The following is a 13926-nucleotide window of genomic DNA, read 5'->3' as shown; positions in this document are numbered from 1 at the left end:
AAACGTTGAAAAAAAAAAAAAAAAAAAGAGGAGTGGAGCTGAGGCACCCAGTGGGCGCTCAGTAGCGTCTGAGGCCCAGGGGGAGTAGGTATTGCTGAGCCCGCCGTCCCGTTGTTCATGCTGTGCACCTGCACCCCCTTCCCCTGTCGTCACAGAAACCTCCTCTGTGTCCTTCAAAGCCCCAGTCAGAACGCCCCTCCTCTCTAAAGCGGCCTCTCGCTGTTCTTCCCTCCACGCCTCCTCTGCCGTCTTTGAGCATGATTTCCCCCGACATTAATTGAGCACCTGCTGATTGCCAGCCGCCTCCCGTGCCATTAAGAGCCTGCAGTCTCCAAGAAAGCCCGCGCGGCTTCTGTTTGTTTCCCCAGCGATTGCCCTCACTTGACCCATCCTCTCCGAAGGTTTCCTGCTCCCTGCAAGCCGGACAGAGATCCGCTAACCTCGGAGCTGCTGGGAGGGGGCCTTCTCTTCTCCCTTCCCTTCTCTCCCCCTCCCTTCTCCTCTGCGGGTGGGAGACAGGGAGGGGGGTGGCGGGCAGAACAGGGGAGTGGCTGGGGTTGGGGGGAAGGCAGCCCCGTGGTGAAGCGGGAGACTAACCCTCACTGTTTCTCTCTCCCGTGTTTTCTGTTCCCCGTTGGCTTCCCGTCCCTCGTGCCCCCTCCCTCTCCGTGCCTTCTCTCCCCTCTCGCCTCCCCGCCCTCCATTTTGCTCACCCCTTTCCCTCTCCCTTCCTGCCGGCTCTCTCTTCCCACCTCCCAACCCTCTCGGTTGTTCTTTCCTCCTCTCTTGCCATCTGGGCTCCCACAGAGCCCCCGAAGAAAAAGCGGTCTGTGATGTTGGACGAGATCCTGGAGCAGCTGGAAGACAGTGAAAATGACAGTGAGGAGCAAACCCTTCAGCTGCGAGCTGGCACCGAGAGGGTACGTGGCTCCAGGGCCCTGGGGACTGGGGACAGCCGCTCCGGCTTCTGTGCTCCTGCCACATGGGCTGGGGAGGGGGCGGGCAGCACCGCGAGGGTGGGCGGGGAAAGAGAGCCCCCACCCTGCCCCGGCCCAAGGTCAGAGGGGACAGTGGCCTCAGGCCGCTGCCAGGGCAGCCTGGGCCCCAGTCGGCCTCCAGGGTGACAGGTGCCAGCGGCCACTGTGTGCCCACTCTGTGCCCGGCACCCAAGGGCCGTGGGCAGGCGAGGTGCGGCCGCGTTAGGGAGCCTCTTGTGCCAGCACAGGACCCGGGAGCAGCAAAAACGAACCGCCCCCCACCAAGCCTGGCAGTCCGCTGCTCCCAGACGGGGAGACAGGGCCCCACCTTGCTGGTTGGAGGGTCGGGGCACAGAGGGACTCAGGGGGTTGCTCCGGGGCGCACGGCTGCAGGGGAACGAGTGTGGCACCGGGGGTGAGGGCAGCTCCCTGCAGCCGGGCCGTCTGGGCACGAGGCCCCCGCTCCACGCTGCAGAGGCTGGGGACCCCGGCCCAGTTACCTAACCTCCCTGGTCCCAACCTCTGCCTTGAAAACGGGTTCCCACCTCATACAGGTTTAGTGAGAAAAAATGCTGCTTTAATCCACGAAGAACCCCCGGGCGCGGGGCTGAGCACGTGAGACCAGCCCAGAAACTCCTGTTCTCGCCTTCCCCTGCCGGGCTGTTAGCGGGGGTTCCCACCCACGGCCCTCCGCGGGAGTGCTCCCGGCTGGGGACTTGGCCTCCGTCCTGCTCCAAGGTCACGTGGGACCGCCAGCGACCGAGCACGGGGCTGGGGAGCCTCTGAGCTGCTCACGAAGCCCAGCCACCAGCCTCACCAGTTGCGCCTAAGCCGTGTCTCCGATGGCGGACGCCCTCCGCGCACAGGCAGGGGACCCCGTGAGACGCGCCCCGGCCCCGGCAGGCGGTGTCGAAAGGCTTATCCCGGGCTTGGGGCGCCCGTGCACACACACCTGCTCCAGCCTGGAAATACGGCCTCCCCCGTGGGGAGGAAAGAGCCACAGCTGGTCTGCTCTGGGTCTGAATCCCAGCCTCGCCCTCCCCAGCCCCGGCCGCAGACCAGGGAGGTCCCCTCTGACCCCCGGCTTCCCTTTCTGTACGAGGGAGGTGACATCGTGCCAGCCTGGTGTTTGACTGCCCCCGTCAACCCAAGTAAAACCCAGAGAAAATGCCCATCCGCACTTCTGTTCTTAATTTGGGACCTCTGGCCAGGGCTCCAGGTGCGCGTCTAGGAACCTTCCGACTTTGCAGAAAACCGGGTCTGTGCGTTTCCGGAGGCGGGAGGTTCCCGTCTCCATCCGGGCGCCTGAGCCGTCTGGAACCCCAGCGAAGCTCCACGGCGCCGGTCGCTCTGTGAGGCTCAGCCCGTGGGGCAGGTGCCCGGCCCTGGGAGACAACGGAGGCCAAAGGCACAAACCCCGAGTGGCTTGGTCGCCAGCCTTTATGCCGGAGTGTCCCGCAGAGAGCAGGTGCGGCCACAGTGTGCAGGTGGGGCTGTACGGCAGGGTCAGTGTTAAGCCTCACCCCGGCCAGGCCCTCGGGTGGCCAGTCCCCCCGGGTGCCGTGGGTCTTGGGGGTGACGGGCCCGCCCCATTCCCCCGCCACTGCCTGTCCCGTTGAGCGGCACGTGGGTCCCCCTGGCGGAACACACGATTTGTGCTCCCACTGCCAGAGCCAGGCCGATGGTGGGGGGTAGTCCGTGTCACCAAATAGGAGGCCACCGGACCCCCTGGGCCTGGCACACGGGAGGCGTCGCTGGCACAGACTTAAGTGACTCGGATGAAGGTACCAGAACGTCCCCAGGGCAGGACCCCTGCAGCCTGGATGCATTCACACCAGCCTGGGACGCTGGGTCCCCTTCCCTCTCGCTGCCCTGCCTGGTCTCTCTGCCCGCCCCCCCACCCCCACCCCACAGGGGCTCACTGTCTAGACAGGGAGCCGCCACATAAGCAAATGAGAGCAGTCGATTCGGCTCCCCTAGAGATCGCGGGGGGCCCCATCACCCCTCCTTCATGCCACACCTGGCTCTCCAGGACATCCATGGCGGATGCCACCCTCGTCTCCCCCCTTCCCCTTCCCCTTCCCCTTCCCCTTCCCCAGGGGCACTGCATTCTCCACAGGCAGCCAGGGGGGTCCAGCTGGATCCATGAACCGGATCGTGCAAGTCATAGCTTAAAACCCGTCAGGGCCCGCCGCACACTGGGAACGAAGTCACGTTCCTCGCCCGGCGAGAAGGCCCTGCCTCTTGTCCCCCACTTCCTGCGTGCTAGCCTTTCCAGCATGCTCCCACCCCAGGGCCTTTGCACCCTTCCCCCGCATCTTTCCTGTCTCTCTTTATTTCCCTCTGAGATCTTAGTTTAAAGTCTCCTTCCTCACTCAGAGATTGGTCCTGACCGCTTTATCCAAAGTGGCCACACTCCACCCCTCCCACGTGCGGACGTCCCTTCCCTGTCTCGGACGTCCCTGTCCCTTTCAGTGGCAGCAGTTAGTGCAGGGAACGGCCTGAGCCCTGTCCCTTCCCCATTGAAGATGACTGCAGCCCTGAGCGGTCAGGAGCTACTAACGCTGTATAACTTATATCGGAACTGCCGTGTCTCTTATGATTCTGGAAGGAGGCGGAGCATGGCCAGGTGACCGTCCAGCGAGGCTGGGTCAAGTTCGCCCGGCACGGGGGAGGGGCCGCCGGGAGCACCTGGGAGAAACGCATCCATCCAGAGTGTGCCGGGTGAACTGCGGGGACTCCTGACTGTGGGGCCCAGACATCCGGCGGACGGGCACTGTTGTCACCGGGAACATGGGGCACAGGGGAGCTTAGGAGGAGGATTTAGAAGTGACAGTGGGCCATCATTCGGTCCAGAGAAGAAATGCCAGGAATAAACCACGGAGGTGGCCGCTGAGGAAGGGGTGCGGCCCCGGCGAGTGTCCCGATGTGTGTGCAGACTCACCCGTTTCTCAAGGGGGTCTTTGACCCCCGGATGGTCAGGAGGAGCCAGGAAGAGGGCCGTGCTGGAGGCTGGACCGGAGCAGGCACCCGGAGAGGGGAGGTGATGTGGGGCCGGGGGCCGCAGGGTCAGAGGGGGGTCCTGACCTCAAGGCCTGCGCAGACGGCCGTTTGCAGAGTCAGGAGCTAGAGCCCTGCCTGTGTGCCCCGCGTCTACACATGACACACCCACCGCACACCTGCTGGGACTCCCGGGGCCCGAGCCCCGCAGGTCGTGTTTCCCAGCCTCCCCTGCAACAGCCTGGCAGCAGGGTTTGGTCGGGGGTGGGCGCCTTCAGGCTCTGGGGGCTCATAGGAGAGAGAAGCCAGGGTATTCCTCCCAGTCCCTGGGGCCCTCCACCTGGAGGCATTGTCACCCGTTGGCCTCTGGCTCTGCCTGAAGTCCCCCTCGGTGGACCCGCCCTACAGGCACGGCAAGGAGACAGGGAGCTGCCAGAGGCAGGGAGGGGGCCCAAGGGGAAGCCAGGGTGGGAGGGCAGGAGTTGTGCAGGAGCCGTGGGGGGTCAGCAAGGGCATGAGGCCCCGGGGAACCCTGGAGGGTAGGACCGAGTGTTGGAATGTGGGGCCTGGCTCGGAGTGGGGGGCAGGGGTGCAGGGAGGGGCCATAAAGACAGGTCTGGAGGGGTGATGAGGGGCCCGCCTCCCTCCTGCAGGGGGAGGGTGGGAGTTAGACGGGGGTCTCCCAGAGGGGAGTGAGAGCAGGACCCACAGGCCCTGGTCCCAGGAAGGCCTGGGCGGGACCCTCGCTGCACCCCTGCCGCCGTGCAGCCGTCTCCTCCTTCCACGTCTGTGCCTTTAAAACGGGTAGGAGAAGACTTCTTGCCTCGTAGAAGCGTTTTGAACATTGAAAGACCCCGGGTGGGGAGCACTTAGACCGTGGCATGCCACAGGGGTGCTAGATAAGGGGTAGTTCTCACGATTGCTGTCCGAATTTTACAACGAGGGAAGCTTGGGGCGCTGTGCCCACGAATGCCCAAGGATGCCAGGCCCCAGCGCGTGCCCGGCAGGCCTGCTGGGCCCACATCGGAGGCATGGGGCAGGATGGGGAGTCCATACGCGGGGGAAGGTGGCCCGGAGAGGGTGCCCTCTGCCCACAGGCCCCAAAGCGGGCTGAGCAAGCCCATGGTTCAGCTGCTGGCACACAGCCAGACCCCAGATGAGCCAGTGGTTGCCTGGGTGTGTGGTTGGAAAACAGGTGGACCCCTCCCCAGGCCATGGTATGGCTGGGTTTGCTCCGAACGCTTGTGATCCCGGGCCCACCCGCGGGCAGGGATGCCACTGTCACAGTAGAACCGTCCGTTCTGAGAGCCGGATTCGGGCCCCTGGGCCAGCACTCCTAGACCCGTCCACCCACCTGGCTGCGTAAGGAAAGGGTCCTGTCGGTGCCCACCCGGCAAAGGTCTCTGGGCAAGCCCTCAGGTCTGCCTCCCTCCCGGGAAACTCGAGCCGGCGTCTTCTGGCCGGTTTGCACGCCGGTCAGGGGCTGGTGTAGAGGGTCACGGACCCGAGTGAACGCGGGTTCCCACGGAAGCATCTGGACTCTGGGAGGGGGCCGGGCAGCCACCATCACTCCACATGGGGCGGGAAGGGGCACCAGCCAGAGGCAGAGGCTGCCACGGAGTCAGCCAGTACGCCTCACCTGTTCGTCCGTTCGTTCATTCATTCATTCATTCATTCATTCATCAGACACTTAGCAGGGGCCCCATGTGCTGGGCACCCGGGATTCAAGGCCAGAACGGCCACATGAGCTTCTGTCTCCTGGGCTTGAAGACCCACGTGTCAGGCCGAAGACAGTTTCCAGCGGCCCTCGCCCGCCTGTGTTTCCTCCTCCTCCTTTGCTGCCTCCTCGGCTTGTCTTTTGTGGCCGGGCCGGTGTGCCTGTGCTCCGCGGCGTCTAGGAAGGATTAGCGCAAGCCGAGCATGCAGGCTTTGGTGAACAGCACCGAGCTCGGCTTCAACATCTAATTCAATTTGTTCTGCCGAGATTGAAATATGAAATGGTTGCCAGTCAAACGTTCAAAGGATGGGGAAGGGAGAGTGAACGCCTGCTGAAATTTAAATTTTAATGAAAATGACTTTAACCCTTTGGTGCACCTTGCAGAAATGGAACACGTTCTCCCCCTCCTGCGCGACAGCCGCTCCTGGGTCCCTCCCCCCCGCCGCCCCCGCCCCACTTCTGTTTCCCCGGAGCCTCACTAAGACTAGATGGCACGCTTTTTTTTTTTTTTTTTTTTTTTTTACCGGAAATACTACTAATAAAAGATTAGCAGAATACTTGCTTCATAACATTCTCCCATATTGCCCCAGCCATTGAAACAGGCATCTTGCCAGCAGTGACTTGTGCAAGCCCAGCCCCCCCCCCCCCACTCCGAAGGTCCAGCCACACCCAAATGTCACAGGTCATCTGTGTTGTGGTTTCCTGTGTGTGCCCCCCCACCACCCCCCCTGGAGGGTAGGAGCCATGTTTTTGCACCCTGCTTCCCCTGCCTGGTGCGGGCAGGGGTGGGGGGTGGCGATAGTTGACGGACCGAATGCTCCCCGCTTGAACCTCCCGGCGGCTGTGGGAGGTGGGCTCACTTTCCCCAGGTGACACCATGCGGAGGGCTCATGCCCAGCGCCATGCCGCGCAGGAAGCGTGAGAGAGAGCCTCTCTCCCTCTCTCAGCCGTAGGGCGGTTGGCCACAGCGTCCCCAGTTTACAGGCGAGTCTGGGGCTGCGGAGGGAAGGCCCCCTGTGTGCTGGGTCTGGATCTCTAACTCAGGGCAGCTGCAGCAAAAGGCATCCTGTCTTTTTCCCCCCCGATCAGGCTTTTCCCGTCCAGCACCTACTTGCCACGAATCGCTAGTGTGCTTTTCGGCGTGCGCGTGTTTGCAGTATCCTCAGATGCCATCAGTCCCGGGCACATGTGGCTCAGAAGGGCTGTGGCCAGCGCCAGGCGCCATCCTAGGGCCCCCCGGGCGGAGAGTGGGGGTGACGGAAGCGGCCCCGAGGCTCCCTGGAGGGTGGTCTGAGCCCTTGTCCTCATCCCCCGGAGCTAATAGAGCTGCGGAGCCGAAGCTGAGGTTTGAAAGCAAAACACCTTGCTGTGTGTGTCCAACGTGTTTGTGGAGCCTCCTGTGCACGAGGCCGGGCCATGGGCACTGGGGACCAGGAGTGAGCTCGGCAGATGACGCTCCCGGTCCCGGGGAGCTGACGGCAGGAGGTGGGGAGCCAGCCAGCCAGCAGTCGGCTCCTTGTAGGGCCACTGGGGCCGCCATCTGTACAGGGTGTCCGGAAGGGCCGATGGGGGAGCTCCCTGAGGGCGAGGCATGTGGACGGAGCCCGGGGAGGGGGGAGGGCGTGACATGCGTTATCTAGGGGCAGGGGGGATGACTGAGACCCTCAGAGGAGGTGACAGGCGGCCAGGTCCTAGACGTGTTGAAGGTGCAGCCCATGGGACACACTCTGAGGTGTGCAAGGCCACGGTCCGGGCCTGCACGGTGGGAAGAAAGAAGCGAGCATGTGCTGAGGCCGGTTGCTGCCGGAGCTGGCAGGGGGGACACCAGGAGTTGGGGGTTTAAATGCACATTACGCTGGAGATGACCATTAGCCGTCAGGTGGAGACAAAGAGCTTCTTGGCAGACACGTCTCAAGTTCACAGGAGAGGGCCGGACCAAAGGCATAATGGGAAACCATCTGCGTTTCTTGAAGAAATCTAAGAAGCAGTGTGGGGGACTCACGGGCCCCTGAAGGGAGAGCCAGTAAATCCTCGCTTGAAGCTCAGAACTTCCGAGTTCATTTTTAAGCCAGCCCTAGACAGCTCCAAACTCTCTTGGCCCCAGGACCCTCTTTCCCAAACAAAAGTGTCCTGCGGAACCCCGGTGTAGAAAACAGAGCAGAACCACTCTGTTCAAAGTCGGGTGTGAGGCCGGGCCCCCCCCCCCACATAGTCATCCTTTGCCTCGACACCCCAGCGGTGCAAAGAACCGAGGTAACACAAAAACAGGATTCAACAGAGCATCGCGTGCAGCCTGCAGCGGTTCACAAGATTCGGGGCAGACTCTTAACGTGTGTGTTTATTTTCACATGTATGTTGCAAATACAAATGCACAGATAGCTCGTCGAACCTATGATTTCACCGAGCTCCAGGAGGAGGTTAAAACAAAACAAAACAAAACAAAACTCTCCGTCTAAAGAGAATTATTAAGACCGTGAAGACAGTAAAACGGAAGTGGTAACGAAGAGCCGTGAATGGTGGGAAGCAGGGGTTAGCAAACTGCTGCCCCGGGGGCCAGATCCCGCCCCTGCCTGTTTGCATAAAGTTTTATTGGCACACAGCCACGCCCGTGGGTTTACATACTGTCGTTGAATAATTGCAACAGAGGCAGTATCGCCTGCCAAGCCGAAAATATTCCCCGTCTGACCCTTCGCATCAAGGTTGCCGAGTCCCGATCGAAAGCCAGCCCCTGTCATTTTGCAGCCCAGAGAGGGCCAGTGGCTGCTACAAGGCCACACCTGAGGGACTCCCCATCCCATGCGCTGCCCGCTGCACCACGCGGCCCGGGCACAGACCAGAGCCAGGCCGTCTAGGCCCAGATCCCGGCTCTGCCCCTCACCCGCAGCGTGACCTTGAGCCGGCTCCTTGGCCTCTCTCCGCCTCCGTGTCCTCGCCTGTGACCCGAGAGCAACGGCGGAACCGACTCACTGGGGCCGTGACGGTTTCACGAGCACAGACGCGCCGAGGGCTGAGACCGGCGCCCCCCACGCGCTGAGCGCCGCAGAAGAAATCGCTGTTGTCACCCATCCCCCCCCCAGCGTCAAGGAGAGTCCCCTGTGTCACCCCACCACCCACCACCCAGGAGGCCGAGCGCTCCGGCTCAGCGGCGAAACAAGAGGGGCTCTGCAATCTAATTAGAGCCTCGCCAGAAGCCAGGGCTCCGTCCCCTCCAGCTTCCTTAATAAACCCCACTTCCCCTTAATTGCAGCTTTCGTGAAAACGATCCGCTGGGGCCTCAGCGCCCCGTCCTTGGGCTCAGGCCAACAGCAGGCATTTTTCTGCAGATTTCCGGGCGGCAGCTGCTTCTGCCTTCCCCAGGAGCTGTCAGGAGCCCTCCTGTCTCCCGGTCCCCGAGAAGATTCCAGGCGATGATACCACTGCCTCCTCTGATGCCCGCGTGCCACCCTGCAGTGGGCAAAGCCCTCGCAGCCACCAGCTCGGCCGAGTCACAAGGCGGAGACTCGGCGCCTTCGTTGCACCAGTGGGGAAACTGAGGCTTGGGGAAGCGAAGTGGCAAGTATTCCAGGAAGGTGCCAGATGGAGGCAGGCCGCTTGCCAGGCGCGTGCCGTGGCGGCTGCAGCACCGTCTGGGCCGTCGTCTCGTCGTCCCCTTGGCTTTGCGGAAGAAGGGCGGAAGCTGGATACGCCGGGAGCCACGTGCACGGCAGCCGACATCACTGCTTCCGTTCGCGGTTCTCAGGGCTGGGACGTGGCGCTGAACGGGTTGGGGCCAGAGCCCTTAACCCCCTCCGGCTTCCGGCGTGTCACTTCCCAGTATGGCAGGACCAGGCTGCAGGACCGAGGGCCAGGGAGAGGCCAGCCCAGACAGCGTCCACAGCCCGGGCGGTCTCGCGGCGCTTCTGGCCGGAGCAGGGCCACGTGGGAGCCGGATGCCCCAGGAAGGCGCGGCGTCCTCGTGCTCCAGGAGCAGGGGAGCGAGTGCGGGAAGCCCCTGCGATCTCAGACCCAAGCACCAGTTGTCAGCACAGATCCCCAGAGAGACCCATGGGTGTCGCTTCCGCGTGAAGACGTGTTTGCAGCTGCCCCACTGGCCACAGCAAGTCACGTGGCAGAGCCCTCAAGGGAGGGGACTCCCAAGAAGCATGGACATGGGGTAGGGCGGCAGGCGGTGGAAAGTCGGGGCTTGGATGCAGTCCCTCCCCCCCCCACACCCTGCCTTGGGCACCGTCTACCACCTAGATGAGTGGGGCGGCCTCCCTCCTTTTTCCACCCCCATCCCGACTCCGGGGCTCTCCCGGGGGGCCTCCGTGGGTTTGTCACTGCTCCACACTTCCCTCACTGCCTAGTCTGTCACCACCCAGACGCCCTTTCAGGGCAGGGACCTGGCCTTGTACCCAGTAGTGGCCAGCAGGAGAGGCACCTGCTGAGGATTCCCAGGGATCCAAGCCGGCCCTGGTCTGGCCTCTTGAACAGGCCGTTCAGAGTCTCCATGGCCAAAACCAGGGAAATCCCGGCCTGTCTTCTCACGTCGCTGGGGGACCCAGATGGCACTCACCTAACCCCCAGGTGAGGGGACCATCGAGTTCCTCCGCTCCTGCTGGAAGGTTCTGTGTTCCTTACCTTCCCTGCACGCTCTGGTCTGTCCTGCTTCGTCATCACAGCCAGGCGGGCGACCAGCAGGTACCCTCCAGCCAGGCAGCCTCAACCCTGATCCTCCTCAGAGCCCGCCAGCCCCCTCCCCTCCGTGCAGGGCACCCTCAGCGGGCCCGCGTTCCCCGGTTCCGCCTGCTCAGCTTGGCCCAGAGACAGTCCTCAGCCTCCCTTCAGAAGGTACCCCGGGGTTCTTGGGAGCCCGATCTGGTCCGTTCTGGTTCCCAAGACTCCCGTCGTTCCGAACCCCACTTTCTCTGGAAGCGTTAGGATGCAGACACCGGAGATGGGGAGTTAGCCTCGTTTCTCTGTGTCGCGGCTCCCCTGCCATCCCCAGCCCCCTGCTCTGGCCGCGTGGCCCCAAATCAGGGACATCAGCACCTCCTGCCTCTCCCCCCCGGGTGGTGTGGCCGCAGTTCTGGGCGGACTGGAAAGCGGGTCCTCCTGGGTCCTGCTTGGAGCCCGTGCTTGGGCCCGTTAGCATCCGAAAAGCGGTCCCAGCCCCATCCGTTCAGCCTCCGCTCAGCAAAGCTGTTTCCAGAACGAGGGAGGAGAGGACTGTTGGCATTTTTACCTTCTCTGAGTTGACTGTCAAGTATTTACTTTCCACTGCGTCTTGCCTGGGAGTCTTGGCTTCTGGAGTGAAAGCCACTGGACCCTCCAGAGGAGGGTACTTGCCAGAAACCCAAGCCCTTGGGGGGTGAGAGGTGAAGGGCCCAGAAGCACAGGCTGGAGAATCACCCAGCCCGGATTCTGCTTTCCCGGTCTCGAACCTCTGCGTCTGCTTCCTCTGAAAATAGAGAAGACCGTCCCTCCCCGGGGGTCCCAGGGCCCCGGAGGGTGGGTGCCAAGCCGCAGCCCGAGGCCCGTTCCCTGGGAAACGCACTGCGGCTCTGCCCCCAGCTCCAGAAACGCCACGTAGTCTGGGGTGCTTTGCAGTGTGTGTGCGGGGACTGTTGGGTGCACCGTGAGGACAGTGACGGGGGTCTCGTGCAGATGTGGGTGCTGGGAAGGGGCTTCTGAGAAGTGGGGTCCCACCCGCAGCGGGGGCGGGAGGCAACCAAGCAAAGGGGAAGAGGGGAGTGGGGCATGGCCTGTGCGAGGCTGCTGTGGTGGGGGCTTGGAGCCTGGCCGCCGGCCCCCTCCCACCCCAGCCCCCAGAACCCGTCCAGACTGGAAAGCCCCGCTGGCACCTTCCGGGCCCGGCCACCGCTGTTGGAGGTGGGGGGGGGGGGGGGACCTCTGTCAGCCAGGGGCCGCTCCCAGGGCACCGTGCTGTCCCCGGCTGGGGGCCGCCGCCGCGTGTCAGGGCTGCTCAGGTCCCCGCGGCCCCCAAGGCGGGGAGTCACGTGACAGCCGGCTGAGGTTTCAGATGCATCCACTCATGAATATCAATCAGGCCTGGTAATTCACAGTAAGTGGGATCCAGATTGACTAATAAGGAAGGCTTTCACCCCAAACTGGGTCCGGGAAAGGAGAGTGGCAGCGGCAGGCAGGTGTGGGCGCGATGTGACCGGAATTGGAAAGCCTGACATTGGAGCCGCGGGCGGCAGGGTGGCCCGAGGCCCCTAGCGCTCTCGGGGAGCAGGCGTCCCGCACGGGCAGCAGCCAGCGCCCCCGGGGGCGCGGGGAGCAGGCTCTGGGGAAGCGGGGGGAGGCGAGGCCGCCCTTCAGGGATGCCACAGCCCACTTGCGTGTCGCCGGCATCCGGGGTGTGGGGCCCCCGCAGGTTCCCATCCATCCCGCTGGGTACCGGGCAGCCGTGGGGTCCAGCCGGCACCCCCAGCCGAGACAGGAGGCCAGGGGCAGAGCGTCCCAGGGGGACCGCGGCCCTCCTGGTCCTGGAGAGCAGCACCCACAGTCCCGGGTGGAGCCCAGTCCCCTTCTGAGCACTTGCGTGGGTGCCCATCTCCTGAGTGTGCCCCGCAGCCCGAGGTCGGGGTTAAGGACAGCCACGGGAAGAGGCCGCACTCCGGCGTGAGATCCAGCTCTGTGGCCCTGGGACCGAGTCACCTGGCCTTTCTGTGCCTCAGTCTCCTTTAAATGGGACGAGAACACCCACCTCCGAGGACTCGCTAAGCTGTGGCCCCACGGCAGCGGGGCCTGTGGGCCAAAAGGGATGTGTAAAGCCCCTGGCACACCTGACGTCGAGTGAGGGTCACCTCCCTCCCTCGGCCTCCCTCGTTCCGGTTTTCTCCACCGTCCTGATAAGAGGCCGTCATCATTGCTGCCCTAAGCACAGATGGCTCAGTTCACCCACCAGCCCGCCAGACGGGCACCGCTTCTGCTGTCCTGATCTGCAGTGAGGAAGCAGAAACTCAGAGAGGTTAGGTGCTTCGCCCGAGACCGCACAGCCCCGCGGCCAAGCCGGAGTTGGTGTGTGCTCTTCACCTCTTCCCCTCCAGACTCTGCGCCACGCAGCCTGCCTGCCGGGTCTCCGTCTGCCCGTCGTCGTCTCCCAAATGCGGACTCACGGCCCTGCATCGACCGCAAAAGGCTCTGAGCCCGTTCCTGCTGCCCCTCTCCCTCGCGCACCAGGGGGAGCGTTTGGATTGTTAACGGGGGCTTGTGGGGGCCTGCGCGGTGCACCTGCCCCGCGTCCTTGCCTGGCCTGGTGAGCCGCCGTGGTGCCACGGCCCCCCTTGCTGGGACAGCCGAGCCCGCCCTCCCAGCCCGTCCTCAGTCAGTGCAGAAGTAACACCAGTCCCCTGAGTCCCGGCAGGAACGGTGTTCTGTCTCCAGAGGGAAAGGCAGTTCTGTCGGGGACTGTGGTCGGCCCGGACTCGGGGCTTGAGAAGTTCGGGGCCCACGTTAGAAGCTCCTGCAGGCCTCTGGACACACCGTCGACAGATGCCTCGGCCATCTTCCTTTGAGAGCTAAGTCCTCAACCCCGGGGATTTCACGATAAAAAAGCTGAATGATCAGTTACGGAGTCCTCACCGCAGCCCTGCGACCCCTGCAACCTGCGGTTTCTCCCCATTCCGCAGTTGAGCAAATAGAGGCTCAGGGCTGTGCCCGGGACCCCCCCCCTCCCCCGCCCCCGAAAGTCACTCAGCTCGGAAGAAAGAAGCCGGTCTGGTCTCCCTGCCTTTGAGCCCAGCGAATTTGTTCATTCACAAGACACGAGCACCTTCCCTGGGCCAGGCCCTGGGGTCCGCGGGGAGGAGGGCAGACCCAGCCCCTGCCCTGCAGAGCCCACGGGCGAGGCGGGGAGCGGACGGGCCAGCAGTGGCAGACAGAACACTGACGTGCCCGTGCATCCTGGGAGCGAGAGGTTAGGTGCTTTGCCCTGGCGTCTGAGGGGACGCGGGTGCGTGTCCCTGTGGTCCTGTGTGTGGACGGACGGGACAGCCGTGGACACGCGGCTCTGTGGTCGTCGGGAGCTCGGCCTCAGCCCTGGGAGGGCAGTGTGGCAGTCGCCAGCGCTGCATCTGTGCACCCGGCAGCGGCCAGGACACGTCCTCCAGGCCGTCATCCCCAGCACACCGGCTCGCGCCCAGCACCTCGCACGTAGTAAGTGCTCAGTAAACAACAGCCACGGTGATGGTGGGTATGGCTCCTGCTCTCGTTGATCCTCCAGGA

General features: G+C 63.7%; 1 protein-coding gene across 3 annotated transcripts in view; it reads left to right on the top strand.

Moving 5' to 3' along the window:
* Positions 1–13926, top strand: part of RBM19 (RNA binding motif protein 19) — a 154796-nt gene that overhangs the window by 128486 nt on the left and 12384 nt on the right. For 2 of the 3 annotated variants that reach the window (XM_045459499.1, XM_045459500.1), the window contains exon 24: positions 808–920. In XM_045459499.1, the coding sequence (XP_045315455.1) occupies positions 808–920 (113 nt within the window). Of the gene's footprint in view, positions 1–807; positions 921–1531; positions 2150–13926 lie in introns of those variants that run through there. The other variant, XM_045459501.1, reaches the window with a different exon arrangement.

This window comes from Leopardus geoffroyi, chromosome D3 (genome assembly GCF_018350155.1).
Source record: "Leopardus geoffroyi isolate Oge1 chromosome D3, O.geoffroyi_Oge1_pat1.0, whole genome shotgun sequence".
Classification (NCBI taxonomy): Eukaryota; Metazoa; Chordata; class Mammalia; order Carnivora; family Felidae; genus Leopardus; species Leopardus geoffroyi.
The sequence above is the reverse complement of the archived record's forward strand: the minus strand, read 5'-3'. Positions and strand labels throughout refer to the sequence as shown.